The 22394-nt window shown below is 41.2% G+C and overlaps 1 protein-coding gene across 3 annotated transcripts in view; it reads right to left on the reverse strand.

The window, feature by feature from the left end:
- The window catches only part of SUGCT (succinyl-CoA:glutarate-CoA transferase), a gene marked incomplete at its 5' end in the record, with an annotated part of 694779 nt that overhangs the window by 38000 nt on the left and 634385 nt on the right, over positions 1-22394 (reverse strand). For 2 of the 3 annotated variants that reach the window (XM_079931161.1, XM_079931163.1), the window contains one exon: positions 16675-16812. The exons of the other annotated variant lie outside the window; for it this stretch is intronic. In XM_079931161.1, coding sequence (XP_079787287.1) covers positions 16675-16812 — 138 coding nt within the window. The remainder of the gene's footprint in view (positions 1-16674; positions 16813-22394) is intronic. 3 annotated transcript variants of the gene reach the window in all.

Below are 22394 nucleotides of genomic sequence, written 5' to 3' on the forward strand. Positions count from 1 at the left end.
TACTGTGGCCCAAGCTCTGGAGCTTCTTTCTTTGTTTGTATGAAGGGGGAGTTCCTTTAAGTCCCCTGTTTTGTTTTTTAATTATGTATGACACAAAGATGCGTCCAAAAGGAAAATAAGACAGGAGAATCTAGTAGATTTGGCGGGGGGGAGGTGAAGAAAAGCAAACTTGCATCCCATTTTCCCAAACCTCGACCATATTTCTTTTCTTGGCCACATTCTCAGTTACTCACCAAAGTCCACTTATTTTGTGCCTTAAGGGATAGGCAAAGATGCCTTCCTGCTCAGCACGCACTTAATACTTAAAAGAAATGCCCTTTCTTTGTCTGGTGAGGTACTTGTTGCCAGCAGTGGAAAGTCAGGGCACCCAAGAGGCAAACTCTCTGGAAACCCGGGGCCAATTCCTCTGAAGATGGACGCCTCATGGGTGATTCAAAAACAACCCGAGTCCGAATGAACTGCATTCCCCACATACTGTTCAAAGAATAATTCTTTCTCTTGAGCTGTGTACTTTCTGAAAACCATTTCTCTGGCCCGCAGCAGGCCCGGGCTTTGGTTGTGAGGCCCAGAGGTCTAGCTTCTTCACCCAACGCTTGCAAAATATTTATAGCAAATTCAAATACCTTCCATAGATTACTCTGATTCTCCGACTGATTTCTCCGCCAGCTGTTCTCCGCCTGATTCATTGTGCAGATTTCTTCCTAGTGCAGTGGATATTCCCTAGTCACCTCCCATAATACTAGGTCTTACAGGTGTAGAGCATGTTTGTAATGCTTGTTCATACACTCTCAGGGAAAAAAAACCATAAAATACAATCTTATGTGTAATTTTCCTGAATACTAAGTGCTTTGCCCTAAACTTTAAGATAGTGTATCAGTTGAAGGATGCCAGGAATGACTTCACCTCGTGTACATGTACCTGTTATAAATTATATTCATTTTGAAATTAATTTCAAAGCCAGCTGTTATTGTTGCTAAAAGTAATCTCTGATGGTGTGCTTTAGCAACTACCATTTAAAACTTAGAGACAACTAGCTGAGCAATCTGAGGATTTAAAAATACACAGCCTCTGCATTGCTTATTACGGTTTTACATTTTGAGTGTAAGTTTCCTTCTTAATTATGTTGTCTGCAGCACTTAATAAAATGAACTTTTATGGAAAAGAAGAAAATACATATACATAATGTTGGAACTTTTGAGTGATTTATTTTTCCTTATTTTTTCTACCACACTCATTTAATTATCTCTACAGCAATGCTAAAATCGAAAGGCTGGTTCCTATTCCACGGGAGTTTGTTGGAAGTTCTAACTGGCAATGCAAGTACCTATGCAATCTTAATCCAAGGAGACAGCTCCTCTAACTGGAAGGTTGTCTGTTTTGACCATCAGAAAGCTGGGCAGGATGGGGTACCTTCCCTAACTTACTCAATGAGCCGAGTCAACTCTGACAGTCAGAGCTGGGAGGAAGTATCTCCTTCAAAGTGAACACACATTGAATTCCACCCACCATTTTCCCTTATTCATGGGGAGTGGTAGTACTTTTGAAAAGTCAGGTTTTTCTTTTTTCCTTTTTGAATGTAATTGACACAATGAATATATGTAATATGAAAGATAAGAAAGAAAGGAAGGAAGAAAGGAAGGAAAGAAGGAAAGGAAGGAAGGAAGGAAGGAAGGAAGGAAGGAAGGAAGGAAGGAAGGAAAGGAAGGAAGGAAGGAAGGAAGGAAGGAAGGAAGGAAGGAAGGAAGGAAGGAAGGAAGAGAAAGGTGCTTCCCTGGTGGTGCAGTGGTTAAGAATCTGCCTGCCAATGCAGGGGACACGGGTTCTATCCCTGGTCCAGGAGGATCCCACATGCCACGGAGCAACTGGGCCCATGCGCCACAACTACTGAGCCTGTGCTCTAGAGCCTGCGAGCCACAACTACTGAGCCCGTGTGCCACAACTATTGAAGCCTGCATGCCTAGAGCCCTGCTCCGCAACAAGAGAAGCCACCGCAGTGAGAAGTTCATGAACTACAACGAAGAGTAGCCCCCTCTCACCGCAACTAGAGGAAGCCTGCGTGCAGCAACGAAGACCCAATGCAGCCAAAAATAGAATAAAGTAAATAAATTTTAAAAAAAAAGAAAGAAAGGGAAAGAGGGAGGGAGGGAAGAAAGAGGGAAAGAAGAAGGAATGTTCACCTTATGTTATTCATTTCAAATTAGGTCTCCTCAGAAAATCTGAGGAAACTTTAAAAATGTTCTTCACTCAAGTCATAGAGAGATACAAATAATAAGTATATAGATTCAAACTCTTTTAAGTAATGCTAAAAACAAGGCAGCCGATGCTCCAACAAGGGCAAGACCTCACCCGGCTCTTATCACTGTCCATTTCAGCTTGACAAAAGCATGACCACATGTCAAAGACAATGCCATATGTTCACCAAAAACAATTTCGTTTCCTCCTGGGCATACAGGAAGCTACATTTCCCAGTTTCTTTAGCATTTAGCTTTGGGCCATGAGTCTGAATTCTATCCAATGGAACACAAGTGAGGGTTTTGTATGCCACTTCCAGAGCTGGCCACCAGCCTCTCTCCCCTCTGCCCCTTTAATAGTAACCAGGGGACCACATATTGAAGGTGGATAAGAAGAGCCTAGATTCCTGAAAGACTGCATGAGATGATGTCATTTTCCCCATCACCACATTGGACTATAACAGGGGCAAACAAGAAATAATTATTTGAGATCAGGGTTTGTTTATTATAGCAGCTAGCATTATTGCCCAAATAATGCACACCATATTCTACCACACATGTTCTCTGTGTTGTTTATTTCCTGCCTCGCCCACAGTCATCATTTTATGATAAAAAATATAGGAAAACTACTTCATCCACACAAGTGCTTCTCCCTACCTGATGTTTTTCCTCTTTTTCTTTCCTTCGTCCTTGGCTCCCCAACACACACACACACACACACACACACACACACACACACACACACACATCTTTACCTTTACACACCCCTTTTCAGTTTTGAATTGGTATGCAGGCTTGTCAGCACAGATTTCTTGGGCTTTCAGAACATCAATCAGCTTCATAGCTATAGGCAAAGTTCTTTCCTTAGGGAACACTTTTTATAAAGCAAGGGATATATTTTGCTTTCTCCAGTCAGAGTAAAGTTAAGGATGTAGCTAGCTCCTTGTCATAAGCCTGAATAAGAGGGAGAAATTTTCTGCTCACCGCTCACTGTCATTTTCTCTTTCTGACTTCTACTTCCCCTGAATTATTGATTCATCTAGCAATTACCCAGTGACCACTTTAATGTGAGTTCTTTGAGGAAAAGGACCAATGCTTACTGCCCGTTTATCCTCAGTATTTGGCACCTACTAGGTGCTCAATAAATGTTGGCTATTCTTTAATGATAACATTATAAATCAGGAAACAGATCAGCTTCAACTCTATCAAGAGGAATTAAGACAATTTCATGGGACTAGGACAGCTGTCTGGCCCTTCTCATGGTTATTTGAATCCCAGATCTGAAACTGAAAGGAAATGAAATTTTAAATATAAATACCACTTTTTAATTCATCTTCAAATAACTTCTCTTTCTTTTTCTCTCCTCTCAGAAGAAAAAGAAGGAAGAGGAAAAGAAAGAAAAGGAAAGGAAACTTCTAAGAGGCTCATTTTCTTCTCCAAGCAGAAAATGGAGGTCTCAAATGCTTACAAAATCTGCCGCTTCCATCTCACATTTACAGTCAGCAGTGAAGTAGAGATAGGTGGAGGAAATGAAAAACTACAGGAGTAGAAATTGCGTTTGCCGAGTACAAATGTAAAACTCCAGTTTCCACCCTTCATTCTCCGGTGTTAGTTTTTGAAATCCCCATAGTAGGAAATCCACTTGAAATACGTTTGCCTTTGGATCTATTTTTAAATGAAAAAATCTTAGTGCTTCTGGTATATGTATGTACTAGAGACAGTCTTAACCTAAGACATTAAGAGAGAAGCCTGGGGGCAATTTATCAATGACAGAGCCCAACACCAGAAGAGAAATTCTAATGGCTTTTTAACAAAGGTTCTATTTTTAAGACCTAATTGGCTTATCCACAGGGATTATTTCTGGTATTAAAGTTTTCAAAAAGAGATTGTTCCAAGAAATTCAGACAGGATGTATGGTAAAAATCATCACTAAGGTGATACAACAGCAGTAAATATTTATTGATGCAGAATAAGAAGCTCTGGAATATCTGGGGACTTGCCTGCTATTGTTGTGAGTTATGAGAGACATCACAACCAAGGCCTGCTTTTGTTTTTCTTCTTGCAGCCAGAGAAATAAACGCAACCCTGAGAGTCATCAGAACATCCAAGGGGACTCATGACCTGTCCCTTGGGAATATTTGGTCAAACTCCTGCCTACAGATTCTTCAGCTTCCCAGTCTTCCTCTTTTCCTATTCCCTTTACTCCTCCTAGCTGTCCACTGGCATGGTATTTCTCCATTTCTTTAACACACTCACTTTTACATTTTAGTCCTTCTTCATATTGCTCTCAGAATTTCTCCACACCCAGTAATATCTGGCTGCCTCAGATAGGTGAGTCCACTGGGGAGTGTAAATACGGATCAGGTGAACAATGGTGCTCTGCCAGGTTCCCTTCCAGCTCTTTAGGGACCCTGGACTATTAATCACCTTCTCCCCTGTATATGCACCCTTTGTTTCTCTCTACTCATTTCTTCCTATTACAAGTATCTTCTATTTTAAAAGACAATCTTGTCTTGAAAGCATATATTCTATTAGCTCTGGTACTGTACCTTCCTACCTTCTTTCCCACAAAGACTGGTCTATATTCCCTGTCCCTACTAGCTCACTTCCCATTAACTCCTCAACCTACTAAAATCCAAAACCCGGCTTCTGTCTCCACCATTCCACTGAAGCTAGTCCCCTTGGTAGACCAATACTTCCACGTTACCCATGTCCACGGTACTAAAGAAGAGGCTTTAAAACAGGTAGCATCTTCTGGATCCACTGACGCTTGCTGAAGAAAGCAGTTCTTGGTGGTTCCTTATGAAGAGGTAGTTCATATTGTGGGTACCACATTACCTTGCCTCCTGGCTACAGCTGACCCCAGGGGGTGGGTGTATACCAGTGACCCAAAGACTACCAATCTATAGACTAAGAGGTCCCTGTCTAATTAGAAACATGGGGATGAATTAGCCCAACTGGAATCTGTCCTTGAAAGACTGGTCTAGAGATGGAATATGGCAGTGCAGCCAAAGCACGCAGACCTCCACAGACAGCCAGAGCTAGGCTGATGGTAGGCAGCCTAAAGAGAGATCACGAAGCATCTCCTACACAAAGGGATTGTGGAACCTCCTCTATGTTCCCAGCGTTTTTTTCAGGAGGCAACAAGATATCCTGAGTGCAAGAGTTTATTTGTATCTTGAATGGACTTCTAGTTTCTGGACTGTCTTCCATACTCTACAAGGCCTGACTTTTCTGGAGTTCCTATTCTCCCTAAACCTGGTTGCATAACTAGGGCTCCTGTCTACTTCATTTTCCTGAGTGTGTACTTACAATAAAGCCACTATTGCTTCATAAAACTTGAAGGAACATAGTCTTTGGTAGCAAAAAGCCCACATAAGTAATAGAGACACCCAGCAGACATTATCTTATGTCTGTGATATTTGACTCTGCTGATCACTACCTCCTTCTATAAGTTCTTTTTCCCTTGGCTTATGTACAATTCTTCTTGGTATTCGAATTCTATGGCTCTGTCTTTTCTTTCTTCACTATCTCTATTTCCTCATTTCAACCCTTAAAACTGGTTATTCCTCAGGCATACCATGATCCACTTTTCTTCAATCTATCAATATATACTATCTCTCTTAATAAGTATATACATTATTCAGTCATAAAAAAAGAATGAAATAATGTCATTTTTAGCAACATGGATGGACCTAGAGATTATCATACTAAGTGAAGTAAGTCACACAGAGAAAGACACATACCATATGATACCACTTATATGTGGAATCTAAAATATGACACAGGGACTTCCCTGGTGGGGCAGTGGTTGGGAGGCACGGGTTTGAGCCCTGGTCCAGGAGGATCACACATGCCACAAAGTTAAAAAAAAAAAGAGTACATACATACATAGTCATGGCTCCAACCTCCATTTAAATCCTAATGACAGCTGCTTGCCGGACAACTTATCTTCATGGCATGTCACACAAGATCCTCCAGTTCCACATGGTGAGAACCAAAGTCACCACGATTTTGCACAAAATACCTCTTTGTCTTGAATTCCTTCCATTAACAGATGATACCCTTGTTATCCTAAGAGCCCCAGCCAGTAACACAATTCTAAATACAACACGGGCTCTTTATTTATTTATTTACTGGTTGGCCATGCCACGTGGCATGCGGGATCTTAGTTCCCCAACCAGGGATGGAACCCATGCCCCCTGCAGTAGAAGCGTGGAGTTTTAACCACTGGACCGCCAGGAAGTCCACTCCATGCTTTAATTACTTCCCAATAGATCTTTACCCCGGCCCTCCTCCACTGCTGCCTTGTTCTGGTTCTTCTCCCCTGAGCCCCCCTTGATCATTGCTCCTACTGGGTACTCCCACTGTGCCTTCTGTACACCTTCCACAGCATCAACCTGCTGTACTGACAGCTGCTGGCTTCCCCATCTGCCTCTGTTAAGACTGCAAGCTCCTCATGGGTAAAGATTCAGGTTTAGTCTCATTTGTACTTCTACCACTAAGCACAATGCTGGCATACTACAGGTACACATTAATGTTGAGTAGCTAATAAATAAATGACTAAACAAATAAAAAGTCAGACTTGCCTGCACTGTTTCAGCCTCCTAGCTGCATCAAAACCCATTCAACTAAAACTGGGAAATGTAATATTGAACAACAGAGGGGTTAGTTCTGTCGACTGAAAAAAAATGCATAACCTAAAAGTTGAGAATTAGGTTTTATTTGGTGGTCTTTCTGAGGACTTCAAGCCCGGGAAGCAGCCTCTCAGATAGCTCTGAGGGATTGCTCCAAAGGGGTAACGGAGGAGCCAGGATATACACGGGGTTCTGCAACAAAGACCAGGCAGTGGGAACATCAAAAGATTACTGTTAATTAAAGAAAATCAGACATCTCAAGTTAAGGAATTTAGCGCTTTTCTATGTATGGAAAGATGCAAGAGTCTGGGTTCATTGAAGTCATTCCTTCGGTGTACAGCTTAGGTATCTAGGGCTGGTATCATGTTCCTTCCCATCCTGAGTCCCCTCAGGGCCACTGCTGCAGGTGGCTGCAGTGGCTGAGGGCTTGTGCAGCAGACATATTTCCTCTGTAGTTCATAATCTCCAAACCTCTCCCCTCAAAAGGGCCTCTCTTCTCAAAAGACACTAGAAGACAAACACGTCCTCTTGACTCCCATCCCATCCCCTTCTCAGAGTCTCTCCTTACAAGACCTTCACGCAGCTCTTATTTGACTTATTTGGGGACTCCTACCAAACAGGGCGTGGCTCTGAAGTTAATGGCCATAGCTAGTACTGTAGAGCTGTGATGACCTCACTCGTCAAGGCTCTGTTCATTCCATATGTAGGGAGGACCTTTACTTTTGCACACAATGGGGTTGCTGAAGAATGGCCTTAACAACCTCCTTAGTCTGAAAACTTGAACTGTTGTCTTCATGGGCCATTGGTTCAAAAGGAAGGATTTGTGAAAGAGCTCGAGGAACGAAATACTAGTATGATGCCTCTTTACCTAAGTTAATCCTAGACTCTGTTGATGGTAGGAAATCCAGTTACCTTTTGCTGTGTGTGTGTGTGTGTTTGTGTGTGTTTGTGTGTGTTTGTGTGTGTGTGAGAGAGAGAGAGAGAGAGAGAGAGAGAGAGAAGGAAAGAGAGAAAGGAAGAAAGGAAGGAAGGAGGAAGGAAGGAAGGAAGGGGGAGGGAGAGAGAATACATGTACGAACACAAATGTACTTGTATGCGTAGAATAAAATATAGAGTCACCATTGCCCATTTTGATTTGCCCCCACTAACGGAAAAAGGTATTAGCATATATGGTGGAGAAAAATAGATTTATATAAAATTTTACATGAAAAACTATAGATGGGAAAAATAATATGAGCTAAAATTTATTTAACACTTATAATATTCAGATACTATTAAGAACTTTACAAGCATTATCTTTTAAAAATTCTTATAACAACCTTGTTTATAGATAAGAAAACCGAGCCTCTGATGTAGCTGAGTCACTTGGCAAAGTAACAGAACCAGGATTTAAAATTAGGTGGATTCATCTTCAAATCATGTTTCAACAGCTATAACACGCTGCTGATCAAATTTACCTTATCAAGTCCAACTTGCTAAGTTTCCAGATAACAAAACTGAGGCCCAAAGGTGTGAAGCAGCTTGTCCAAGGTCACACAGTTGGTTAGGGACAGAGTCAGGACCAGCCATGAACTACCTACGGGTAGCTTGCCTAGCCATGGAAACACGTGATTCCTGAAGACCGATAACAATGAATAAGAAAGAAAAGTCTGGAAAGTGAGCAAAATAAAGTCAGATGCTTTCCGCTTCTGCCTGACTTTGGGATGGCCTGCATTCTGTTTCCTATAAAATTGCCAAGAGACAACAAATACACTCGTGGGAAGGAAAAACAGTCTGTTTGAATGACACATACAAGAGATATTTTTGCATAAAAGCAGGGAATTGGGCCACTTACAGCCTCTTAAAGATCAAAAGGCCCTTGGAAGAATGTTCTTCCTCACCACCAGCTCCTTACCCCAACCCACAGCTGACTGACTTCCTTATTAGGCTTGGACAATGGAAGGGCAAAAAATTTAAACCAACTAGGCCTTGTGAAGCTCAGAAGAGTAAGGCTTGGGGAATGGAGGCAATGTCCCCTGGGAGCATGGCTGGAAGTAGACCGTTTGGGCCATGAGGGTGGAGACAGTGCCCAAGCACATGGAGGCCTCTGTATTCAGACCTGGCTGAACACAGCCCTCTCAACTCTAAGGCTTCCTAGTTTTCTAGATAGCTCTTCCCACTTGTCCGAGACCCCAGGCTTCTGCTGCAGGCTATCTGATATCCTCCACTTACAGGTGAGGCTGGGGGCCGGTCTTCAAGAAAGGAGTCCTTCCAATGCTCCCAGCAGCTCTCTGGGACTTGGAATCCACTGCTAAGCCTACTCCAGTGCTTTCCCTTGCTGGCACACAGGGTAAGGACAGGGTGGCCTAGGGACATGTCCAGTATAGCTATATGGCCCTTCCACCCTTTCATCAAAACTCAAACTGCCCCCAAGTTAGCCTCTTCATGGTACGGAGCTTCTGTCTGGCTGTCCAGCTCCCTCCCATAGACCCTTCCTCAAGGGCTATTATCCTTTCCTAAATCTCAGCTCATTGACTAAGTTTTAGTTATATGACCTGGTCCTTGGGCAGTCTGCTTACTTCTGCTGAGAAACTGAGTAATTTCCTCCAGACTCTACCTGCCTTGGCACTGAGCTCTCCATGGATTCCTCCTCCTCAGTGGCCCTGGTTTACTGGAAATCTATCAGGTGAGGCCTCAAATGCTAATAGAACTGGCCTGTGGGTTGCCAGTGATTCTCTCCAATTTGTGAGATTATAAAGAAACAGTTACTGCAACCGCTGCTAAGCTCCCATGACTTCTACTACTACCATTACTAATTACCATCCTTTGGGTGATGGGCATTGTGCTAAGTGCTTTGCATGCATGAACTCATTTAATCTTTACAACTTTAAGAGGGAGGTAGCGGATATCCATCTTATTTCCATTTGGTAGATCAGGAAACTGATATGTAAATGGTGAAGTGGTTCTACATGGAGAATAGCTTAGGAGTCTTCTGAGATATTCATCATCTCATCCCTTAAGGCAGCTGGGCCAGACTCTCTGGCCTCTGCCTCAAGCAGCCCCAATTGTTTACTCCAGGGTTCTCACCCCAGCATCTGTACAAATATTATCATTTTTAAACGTATTCCATGACATTAAAAATGTTGCGAAGCCCTAGCTTAAGCAACTTGGTTAAGTGGTAGAGACGCTCTGAATTCGAATCTGTGGAAATCAGAACCTGAGCTCAAGACAAACATTCATAATGATTTTTTTCCTAGTGAGACAAATAAAAGGGGAGGGAGTAACAAAACCAAGATATAATTCTCCAAGGATGAGTATAAGAGAGCAAGATTAATCAGAATCACCATAGTTTCAGTAATTTTATAAAATTGAGAGAAAAGAGTGACAAAGTCCAGAAAAGAGAGGAAAATCAGGTTGAAGAGGGAGGTTACAATGATGATGGTTGAGAGGAGAAGGCTAAACCTGTCTTGAATAGAATCTCAGGACTCAAAGAGTTCCTCAGGAATAAGTTACACTCAACGTTCATAGAAGCATGGACAGGATAAAATAGATTTAAAACAGGGTGGACTTTGGGGTGAACATCTGTTAAGTCTTGACCACGAGTCTCATGAAACCCTGAAATTGACTCTTCAGGACCACCTGGAATCCTTTGAGAACAAAACCCTGTCAATACTGCAGGGTTTAGACATCCTCCTTCTTAAAAGCTGGAATTTAGTCCAAAATCTCTAGCCCTAGGTACTTATAAACTTGAAATTTCTTTAAGCTTTTAGTTTTATTCTATAGACAAAAGATCTCATTAAACTTAGTGGTTTTCACTTGGATGTTTGATATTTTTGAGGGTTTGGAAGTATATCTACTCATTGCTTCTCAGGAGGTTCCCCAAATGCTTTCCACGATGCATGCGCTGTCTCAAGGAGCCTTTTCTTCTCACTGCTCTACACTTCTGGTGTTTGTCTCTGAGGCTCCTTAGATAACATTACACACACACACACACACACTGATTTTAGACCAAGTCAGAGCAACACCCTCATTTTATGTTACTACAATAGCTTGATAATACACATGGAACCATTTACTATGTTCAAAAGCAAAGCACTAGCATTTTTATATTACAAGCAACCCCAAAGGAATATGTGCTCTTTTCACAAGGACGTGAAACAAATGACAGCTGCCATTAAGTCAACTGCACAGAAGAACTATTGATTCCTGACAGTGGAGGCATTAACAGTTTCCTAGGCTGGATTCACGTTTGGATGATACCAAAGTGATTGCGCCCCAAATGGTTTCCACGAACTTGAACTTTGTAAGAAAAGCTTCGAGAAGGTTCAAACCAGTCTCAGTGTCTTTGTCATACCCTCATGGCCACAAGAGCTTGCATATACCCCTCTCTGCATAAAAGCAAGTCTCGTTGCTTTTAAGGTGTGGTCAGGTTGGGGGTCAGCTTGAGGTGAAGTGGAGAACCCCAAACATATTTTGGCTTCCAGACAGGAAACCAGCAAATGGTTTTCTTTCTAACTGAACCCAAGTAAGAAAAATGTTCACGTCTGTTTTGATGAATGAGTTATTCAGAAGCAGTGAGTTCATCTGTTTTGGCGTCCAGAAATTGGTGAAGACCTACAAAAATAGTAAACAATGCCTTTCTAGATGTGTGCCTCAACCCAAACATGTTGAGGCAGCCAGCCAGAGTCTACCCGTGGACATACCAGGATGAGTCCCACTGTAGCCAATGAAAATTATGTGAGAATTTCTGGGGGGCAGAGTTCAGCTAGGGAGCTATGCACGAGGATCCAAGGACAGGGTTTGAGCCCAGAACTTAGCTCAATGGGTTGGATGCATGGGACTTTCAAGACAATGCCTTTTTTCTTTGCAGTCTATTAACTAGCATGCTTCATGCAGGCATGGGAAAACTGATCCAGGAGCCAGTGAACCCTAAAACTGTCCAACTGTCTGAAGTCATACTATAACAAGACAGAGTCATTTTACTTCTGATGTGTGCTTTCGTGTAGACATATCTAAGCTGACCACAAATAAAAGTGAAAACAGATCCAGGGTAAGTACAGCAAACAATGGAAAACAAATGGATTCTGGAGTTCAGATGACAAGACTGGTTTCGTATGCCCCCATATTTTGCTTTTTTTCCCCTAAAACTGTTTTCTTAGCATTTCTAGCATTATTAATGGAATTAAATTATTCCACATGGGTGCAGAATCAGTCCCACGCTGCCAACATTTGTTCTCTGCACTCCAGCTGGGAGAAACACGGCACTTCCACGACAGCGGCCCTGATCTTTTATTACGGCAATTTAGGACTCGGTGTTTACCCATGGGAAGGTGGGCATCATTCGGAACATATAAATGACAAGGACTTTGTTTGTGAATACCTTATCATGTTTTCTAACAGATGCTTTCACTTAAGATATTCAGTCCTTGAATCCCCACAATGTTGATTACACTGAAAGAATGTGTTTGTTTGTCTGAGAAGGGCAACTGCCTGGACAGTCATGTTCTTAAGAAGAAGAAGGAGGGCAATCCCACTCTTGCCCCCCCCAAATATAGAAACAGATGCAGGGCGAGGTGCAGTATCCCCTAGATTCCTTCTCTTAGAGTTCACATTATCTAAGAAATACTTATGAAGCATCTTTTACGTGCCAGCTACTTTTCTAGATGCTAGAGAGATAGCAATTAATTAAAAAATTACCAAGGGACCTCTCTCACGGAGCCTACATTCTATTTGGTGTGGAGAAGATAAACAAATCTATCAATACTTCATTGCTCAATTCAGCATGTGCTTACATTTTTGCTCAGCATCTCTTCTCCAGCTTTAAGTCCAATGCTAGATTTCTGCACTAGGTGTATAATGCTGCCAAAATGTGTAAGCTTTTGGAAGGCAGGATGAGAGGTCTAGGTGCCTTTCTTTTCCAGGCAATCATCAATTCCTAAACGATTATGATCAGCGTCTTTGAAACAATGAACAAACTACTATTGTCTCAAAATCTCGTGTTCCATTTAGTCACTCTACTATATGGATTAAATTCTGTGCAGTGAAGTGGATCTTTTTAAATGACTAGATGGAAAAAGTCATAGAAATCACTCTTTTCTTCCTCTTCCAAAAGCAAATGTAATCAATGCACCACTCTGCCCACTATGGATTGTCATAATATGCTGTATACTCTCAAATAAAACGAGCATTTGAAAAATACCAAATGCGATAGCATGAATGTGCCAAAAATGGTTTTCAATTTACTATACGATTTTCTTTAGAGCTACTGCTCGATTTCTTTCGGTTCACCTAAAACAAACCTCTCCCTAGGTGCGTGACTATATTGTGTATGTGACTATTTATATAGCTGGCAAAAAAATTAATGATAATAGTGTCTACAGTTTTTAATAGTTCAAAAATCTTATTTTGGAAGATACTCTTGTTTCCTTCTTGAGGATGGAATAAGAAGACACGACGTGAGGGAAGGAAGGACCACAGGAAATGTGATTTCATTAAGATTTAAATGAAAATGTGTCTTTCTGAGGCATATGGCAGGTAGTTAACGACACAGGCTTTGGAGTCAGAAAAAATTGGCTTGACTCCTGCTACACCAGTTGTATAATTTTAGGCATAGATGAACCTCTCTAAGATCAATCTTCCCATCAGTAAAATGAGAACGTTTTTCTTATAGAGATAGCAGTTGTGAGGGTAAAATGGAACAACATCAAATGGAGGACTTGGAGCAAGGTCTGGCATGTCTGTAAGTACTCTATACATGGTAGCTGCTTGTTATTATTACTATCATCAGAAATATTGTTATTTTATTTTACTATTACATGATAGAGAATCTTGCTTGATCTTGACCACGTGCAGCAAGGAGAAGAAAAAGTATAATAGAAAAGTTTTGTCTTCCAAAACAAAATTACAATTGAAAATAAAAATTGATATTTTTATTATATCTCGCTATGATCAACAACCTGGACTAAATATCTTTTTAAGAGAAACATGAACCAATTTCTAACTTCCCATAATCAGGGAGTGAAAGTTAACATGTTTAAATGGAAAACCATAAGTAGTCTTTTAATTTCATTCGAATTTCTTATTGTAGCGGACACGAAATAGAACAAAAAAATAAATGAAATCCAGTCATTTATAGATCTTCTGGTGCAAAGTGGGCTGAACTCTGAATAGGAAGTAGGGCAAATGGTTACACTGAATGTCCCCACTTTGAGCTTCAACTTCACAAGAAGTTGGCTCTTCAATATTGTGCTTTCTACCAGCTAGCCATGAAAGTATGTGCTGCCCAAGGGACGCAAAGGATGCCCAGTGGTTTTATGCTGGGTATTTTTAATGAGCCTGATGAAATGTACAGCTTCTGTATATCCCCACTTGATGGGAGTTGGGTTATCCTCTTGGTTCCCCAGTGGGTCTCAGAGAGGAAGCTCTTCTGCTTACTACTTGGAATCACTAGGACACCTTGGGGGAAGGTGTATACACGGCTTTAAAAATGACAAAGGGGAAGTCGGAAGGATTTTATAGCCTGAACAGAAAACCTAATCCATAATGAAGGAAAAGGGGGATCAGAATAGACAGTAAATGTAGACCCATCAGTAGAAAGAGGCTTTTGAAGTTTTAAAATGCTATTTTGGTGATGATCAAATTGAGAAGGCAGAAAGGAGACAATCTGAAAGTGCGTGACTGTGTGTGTGTGTGTGTGTGTGTGTGTGTGTGTGTGTGTGTGTGTGTGTGTGTGTGTGTGTGTGTGTGTGTGTGTGTGTGTGTGTGTGAGTGCTGACACCACTGAGGAAATTTCCATAGGGGATAGAGAAAAAATTCATTCACCCATTCTCTACAACCCTGCCTCTCACAGCGTATCTTCAAGTCATTTGTCTGGTCTAGTTTGAAATGACTAAGTGATGGGGTTTCCAAAATGTTCCCAGAGAGACTATTCTACAGTCTACAAAATTTCACTGTTTCCTCTTATTTAGCTTAATTTTACTCTACTTCAATTCACTGTTTCTATTCAAGGGGGAAAAAAAGGAAGCCTGTTCTTTAAATTCATGTCATAGGAAACAGTTTCTGTTTTCTTTTCATTTTAATGATTGGGTTTCTCTGAGGCTATGCCTAACGTTTGCTAGAAGGGATACAAGACTATAAGCCAGTTCTTTTCTGGTTCACAAGAGCTGTACTGGCTCACGTGTGAGGTCAAATCCTCATCGAGCTCAACTGTGAGGGCATTTTTAGTTGCATCTACCCTGGCTCATAGGGGCCTGAAGAACATCTGATAAACCATACATTACATAACATCTTTAGGGTTGCTTTTTTCCCCATTCCTATGCCCAAGATACATAAATAAGAGTTTAAAGTTCAGCCCAATTTGAAATGTCCACAAGCTTTCATTTCTAAACTTACTTCCTCAGAGGAGCACACTGACATCTGCTGCGTCTCCCAGAAGAAGGGGCATCCTCTCTTGAAAAAAATCAAGTCTTCATTTTCCTGGTTAAGATCTTAGACTATTGCCAACTTCTTCAAACGCCTTCCCTCACTGCCCAAGTGAAACCTGCCCAGGAAGATGAACTTGAATTCTACCAAGTTTCTTATCTAGGACACCTCCAGAAGACAGGGGAGAGGTTTAGGATAAAATTTTAGTTTCTTTCCATCCTCTCTGAAATAAACCAAGCCTGTGAGTACAAGGCACAGGTCTCTAATGAAATATATCTCAGGCGCCCTCAAGATGCTCTGAATTGATGGGAGTGATTACATTAATGTAGATCCCAGGCTCCAAGACATGCTGGATCAGAAACTCCTGCAAATGGGGGCAAAGCTAGTAAATGCCCTGGGGGATGTGTATGCACACTCAAGCACGAGGACCTTGATGGAATCAAACTTTTTGACTCCACCCAGGAGAGTGTTTAGAAACTTTTGATATTTATGCACTTCCTTACATGTGTTGTCTTTCCCTTTTCCCCTATGTATACTCACAATGGAACCATCCTCCATGCGGACAGCTGATCTGGTTCACATGAAATGCAGACAACCAGAACCGTGGGACTGCTCTAGGTCAGCATAGCAAGGGAGTTGGGAACATGAAGCCAGCTGCCACTTACTGGCTGTGTAACCTGAGCCATGCCGTCTAACTGCCCGTGTCTCGGTTGCCTCATCTCTCGAATAGTAGTAATAATAGCAGCTACCTCATGGGCTAGTGTAAGGACTATATGATTCACTTAATTAGTATTTGTAAAGGGCTTAAAATAAAGCCTGAGATACAGTAAACCACTCTCTATAATTGCAGACACGGTAAATTTAGGACTCTGTGGTTTCAACGTCTGTACACAGTATAGCACCGTCTGTAAACCCTGTACACCTTCTTGGGTAGAAAATAAAGAAATAGAGAAACTTGACTCTATGGTGAGCAGTGGCAGAAAAAAAAAAAAAGCAAGCTTGGTCTCTGTGGAATCTAGAAGGAACAGCAAAGACCTTACAAGGACATGAGTGCAACGCCCCAGACCATAGACACCCTCAGACAAGGCCACCCCTACCGTTCAGGGCAGAGAACATTAGCAAGAGGCTGCCAGACAGCTCAGACCCCACCATCATGTAAAGGAGAGGAGTACGTCCTGCTTTTTGGCTGGGTAGGCAAGAATGAATCTTCGGACACTCAGGACAAAGACTCTTGAATGTCAGAAATGAAAACCAATGTCTGCCTGGAGCACAGTGTCATTTTCGAGGCCCACGGTGACTAAAGCCACCCTCGCACTTGTGCTAACAAAGAATGCCCCTTTAGACAAAAAGATTCTGAAGGAAATCTTGCTGATCTTCCGGAAGAGAGTCCTTCCTAAATTTGTTACCTGGCTTTGTCTGTGACAGGTTCGCGATGGTAATGACTTTTTCGCGGCAGGTATTCAGTATTCTGCTTGTTTCACAAACTTCCATCACTGTGTTTCGCAAGCTACTGCCAAGGGTAAGGCTTCTCCATGCCAGGTTTTCTGAAAAATTAATAAATCTACTGCCATAATCCTTACTGCCTCAACTGACAAATGTAATAAACGACAGGATACAAAACCCAGGTTTCCTAATGGGATTGCTTCCCCCCCCCCCTTTTTTTTTCTGTCTTTGACAAGTTTTACAGAGTAGCACTTCTGAGACGTGGTCAAGTGCTATAAACCTAATCCTTAGCAATTTCCTCCTTAGCTCAAATAATCTAAATATTTTATTAATGGTAAAGGGTTTCACATGTCAACTCTCAACCAACCCACCCTGGTCTATCCCTTGCCTCTGTCTCTTCTTCTGGTTGTTTGGATAATTTTCTTTAAAAAAACATACTTCTGTCAATATTTCAAACAAAACACACAGGGTATTTTTTCATACCCTTTCTTTAGAAGTTTTCAAAAGTAGCACGCTATTCCTAAGCACATCTATCAAAATGTTGCAATAACCTTGATGTCGGTTAAAATGAAAACGTGTTGGTTTAAGTGTGTGGATGTGTCAGAGGGCCAATTCCAGGAGATCCAAAGGGCTTTATGGTACACAAAGGGAAGGGGGCGGGTGGCTCCAGACTCCCTGCGTGGGAGAAGCAGTTCTGGCAATCTTTCGGGACTCTGGAGATGTGACTGGAGATGGGTTTGGGCCCAGGATCTACTCTGCCTTGTAGGAGTCGCTTTGTCCAAGATGGCTGTGGGCACCCTCTAGTACAGCAAAGCTATTCATCCACGTAGGCAACAGCCATCTTCCTATAGCAAAGATCTGCAGAGATTTACAATGGTGCCAGGGTAGTTTGTAATAAGGAATGACAAGTTATTACCTATTTGTGAACCTAACGTTTTGGGGGTAGAGTCCATTTAACAAAAAGATTTTTTTAAACAAAAGAGAAAGCAACATTTATTACTAAGTGCTATGTCAGCCCTGTCTGAGGAACTTAGATATTTTAGCTCCTTGGATCCAATGATAATTATGATAATTCTGTGAGATAAGTTTCATTTCCCTCACTTTAAGGTAAGGATTATGATGCTCGGAGAGATTAAGTAGCGTTCACAAGGCATGTACGATAAAGAGAAAATAAATGGTGGTATTTGAACCCTACAGCATTAGAGAAAACAATGTATGTTCATTTAAAATCCAAGACACCAAAACACTTTGAAATGCTACCCACTAGCACTAGGAGGTATTGTTTCCTAAAACGGATTAAAATTCACTTATTTTGATTAACGCTATGTTAGCAAGTGATGAATGCTGACTTTACCTTTTACTACAGTTAACTTTAAACTATTTTTCCTATATCTTCTCACTATATTAATGTTCTGCCTCAGCAATCCTAAACACATAGTTTTTTTATTTATGTTTAGTCATTTGTACAGATCTCAAAGTAACTCACAAAAAGGAGTGCACCACATAAAACAACAGAATTTGTATCAAAGGTGCCAGAGTCATTCGTCATAATTAATTAATCTTAGCACACTCGTTCATTCGACATATGCATTAATTGATCCAAGCTTTATGCAAGGAGCTCAGGATAAAAGATAAATAGAATACGGGTTTACACGCAAGAAAGTCACTGGGTAGAGAGGAAGACATAATAGCAAGTTATTATTATAACACAGTTTGACAACTGCTAAGAAGTGTGAGGAGTGTAAGGCAGCCTGGCGAATCTGTGTGTGGCTGGGGATTCCGTCAAAGTTGCTGATGCTTGAATTTTGAAGGAGGGATTACAGCTTTCCTGATGTGCACTCCAAGCAGAGGAAATAACATGAAGCCATGCATCTGCACAAGGCTGCAAATATGTCTGAGTGGCTAATGCATGCAGCAAGAGTTTGGGAGTGGGGCAAGACAGGCAAGGAAGGTGGACAGGGTCCTGCTTATGAAGTCTTTGTACTCTAGGCCATGGCATTTGAATTCTGACCTGTAGGTCAAGGGTATACAGGGGGGCAATCTAATATTGAGAGGTCCAGAATCTTACAAGTACCTACCACTTATTTGCATCACTTCTAAGCAAAGCAACCACTGGTCATTCCTTCCGGGATCCATGCTTTTTATCGTGTGATCCTGGGAGCTTGAAAACAATAAACTGGGTTGGGAATCAGTGCCTGACTCAAACCAGTGGACATGAGAAAGTCCATTCGCCTACCAGGTAGATAGGATGGGAAATTTAGGGATGGAGAGGAAGGGATCGATTTGAGAGGTGTATAGGACTTGGAACTGAGGATTCTGTTGACCGGATGGATGTGGGGATTGAGGGGAAAGAAGCAGCTTAGGGTGGCTGCAAAGTTTCTAGTGACAGTGACTGATAGGACCCATAATTCAGAGACTACGCACAGGAAGAGGAAGGGATTTCAGAGGATAGATGACCCGTGTAATCTGAGAAATCTTGAGTTAGGAAACCGAAATAACTGAGTTGTATATTATGAAGAGAGTGGTTATACTTTCCAAATAAAAAACTGGTTTATAAGGACCTGCCTAGGATGCAGGGGATTTTGTGAGAAAACAGGGAGGTACATATTCCAACTTGGGCTATTACGAGAGCCCACTGCTGTGTACTTTAAATTAAATACTGATATCAAAGGTTAGTTTTATAGTTTAAAACATCAGTTCATGTTGTGCTATTTCATAAACACTAGCCTAAAATGCATAGAATTAAGCTGTGCATCACCTACTCTGCTCTCTATCCTATCAGACATAGGAAAAGTTATCACAGGACTTAAATGAGACCCCTCAGTTTGCCCTGTTGGCTACAGATTGAGGAAACTTAGTCATGACCAGCAGAAAATGCTTTTGCAGAAATGTCCTGATCTGCTTACGACTTTGCTCACACCCCAGTCAGCCCTGGCTCTACCGTGCCTTTTGCTCTTCAGATGTTCAGCGTCCAGGCTGCCCCTGGCTCATCCGCAGGGACCAGCCAGGGGCACAACCATTGCTGCTCTCCACTCACCACCATCCTCTCTTTTCAGCACCTGCCTCACGCCCAAACCGCTGGGGTTACCAGTTGGCGCCAGGCTTTCACTGGTTCACTGGTTTCGAGTCACTGAATAAAGTCAAACTCTTTCTCCAAAATGGCAAAGACATAAAAAAAGATATGAACTGTAGCCACACCTGCTGTAGAAGGCAATACAGCTTTGTGATGAAGACCGGGGCTGTGGTGTCAGAAAAAAAAGTTGGGTTCAAATCCCTGATCTGCCATTTATGGTGTAAGATTCTGAACATGTTACTTTAGCTTGGTAGTTCTCTAAGCCTCGTTTATAAAATAGGGATAATGATGATAGAAGCAGCCTCCTAGCTTTTGATGTACAAATACAATAATACGATGATATATGACCACTGCCTAACCTGGTACCTAACAGAGAGTAAAAGTTCAATATCTCTTCTTCTCTTCCTCTTCTGTTTTCTCATTATTATGAATTCTCCAGAATATGCTTCCTGTTAATGCAAAAATCTACCAAGTTGCCATCTTACAAAACACCTTCTCAGAAATGCTGAGGTCACTCCCTACCTTTCAGTTAGAAGTTCTCTCCTTAAAACATCTGTAATGTTTTCATCCCCCTGGAATCTCTTTGTGTATATCCACTTGTTTACATGGGTTTATGGCTAAATGGGACACCAACCAACTGGATTCCAAACCCAATACTCACCCTCACCCTCATTGTCCTATTTCAATGCTATTAGACATCGTTTACTATTTAGGGGACTCAAGGCACCATCTTTTTTTTTTTCCCTGAAAAGTATTTTTGGTACACAGACAAACAGAGAAAGGGAAATTCTGAAAGGAAAGAATTCTGAGGTCTAGGATCCAAAGGGGTTATTATAAACAACTAAGAGTGTTTAAAAAAAAAAAAAAAAAAGAAACATTTAAAAGAAGTCGAAAAATTACCTCGACAGGACCCTTTTCATTTATACTGCTTCAAGGAAAAGATCACATATTCAAAATGTTCCTATTAATTTTCATACGCTGCACTCACTCAGAATGCTTGACTATTTCGCTTCATAATGTTTTGGCACAAAAATGTAAATAACATTGCACTTCACCTTCCCAAGTTCCCAGAGTCTATTTTCTGGGTAATAGAGGGAAGAATACACTAAGAGTCAGAAACTGTGCACATTCTGCTGGTTGGAATCCAAAAGTAGTTTTTAAAAAAGTTTTCTGTCACAACTTGTTCTTGGGAGTTTGCTCCCTGCCAACTAAAAACTATGATTTTCAGGAGAGCACAAACCCTCTTAAAAATCAGACAAGATGACAATATCTCTGCATTGATTTGAATGGGAACCCTATTAAAATATCAATTTTCTACTTCAGGTTTTATTTTCCTTAAGAACTTCTGGAGCATTCCTAGTTAGCTGTTTTCGGGAATGGTGCCAACGTTCCTGTCACTTAGCGAAGGACAGGCTCTAAAGGCATCTCAATTTGAGGATGGGGTACTACTGGAAATAGTAGCTACTTACAGAATGTTCCATTGTCATAATAAAGAGGAAGGGAAAGTTAGAAGAACTGGGTTCTAGTCTTGATTCTGCCATCAACTACTTCTTTGGTCTTAGGGAGGTCATTTTTACTTCGTGCCAGCTTTCCTCAAGTGGCTCCGGAAGCACACCCATCCTATGAGTTACCCTACTCTCAAAGATGCACACGCGTATGACACACAATTTCTTCACTAAGGAAATCTGTAACTTTTTTTAACTCAGTGTTTCCCAAGCTTATTTGACCATGTAATTACAGATTAGTGTTCCATAGAACTCACTTTGGAAAGTAGTATTTTAGGTATACTCGATAGAAAAAAAAAAAATAAGGGTATTAGAAAAGATGTACAGGCATACCTTGTTTTATTGCTCTCTGCCTTACTGCACTTTGAAGATAATGTGTTTTTTACAAATTGAAGTCTGTGGCATCCCTGCATTGTCAGATGATGGTTAGCAATTTTTAGTAATAACGTATGCTTTAATTAAGGTATTTTATTGTTTTTTTAGACATAATGCTATCGCATATTTAATAGACTACTGTATAGTGTAAACATAATTTTGACATGCACTGGGAAACCAAAAAAACCCCGTGTGCTTCACTTTATTGCGATATTTGCTTTACTGCAGTGGTCTGGAATTGAACCTCCAATGTATGTCCATATGTTAAGATTTCTATAAACTTTTGCATTGCCTGATTTCTCAAAATGTCTGTGGCATGAAATGAGAATTGGAGAATGAAAAAAAACTTTTAATTAAATTTTAAAAAGGACATGGAACTTCTGGTTATGGAAATAAGGTGGATTAACTATCATGAAAAAAACCTCTTGATAAAAGATATTTTTAAATGTTAGGATATATTTTTAAAATAGTTTACACGTATGGCTGAGTTAACAAGAAAGGACAAGAAATCCTTTGGTGGGGGGTAGGGAGGGCTTGGGGGAGGTAGGGAGGACCCAATAAACAGAGAACATCATAAAAAGTTAGTTCAGTGAATTCTGAAGCCAGCAGCTGCCCCAAGAACATTTACCATTGCTTACTGTCCTACAGTTGTGGTATAAATGACCACTAAATAATAGAAAACATAGCCTAAGGGTTGTACAAGGTGAGAGGTCATATTTGGGCCCCATAT

Source organism: Stenella coeruleoalba (assembly GCF_951394435.1).
Source record: "Stenella coeruleoalba genome assembly, chromosome: 9".
Lineage (NCBI taxonomy): Eukaryota > Metazoa > Chordata > Mammalia > Artiodactyla > Delphinidae > Stenella > Stenella coeruleoalba.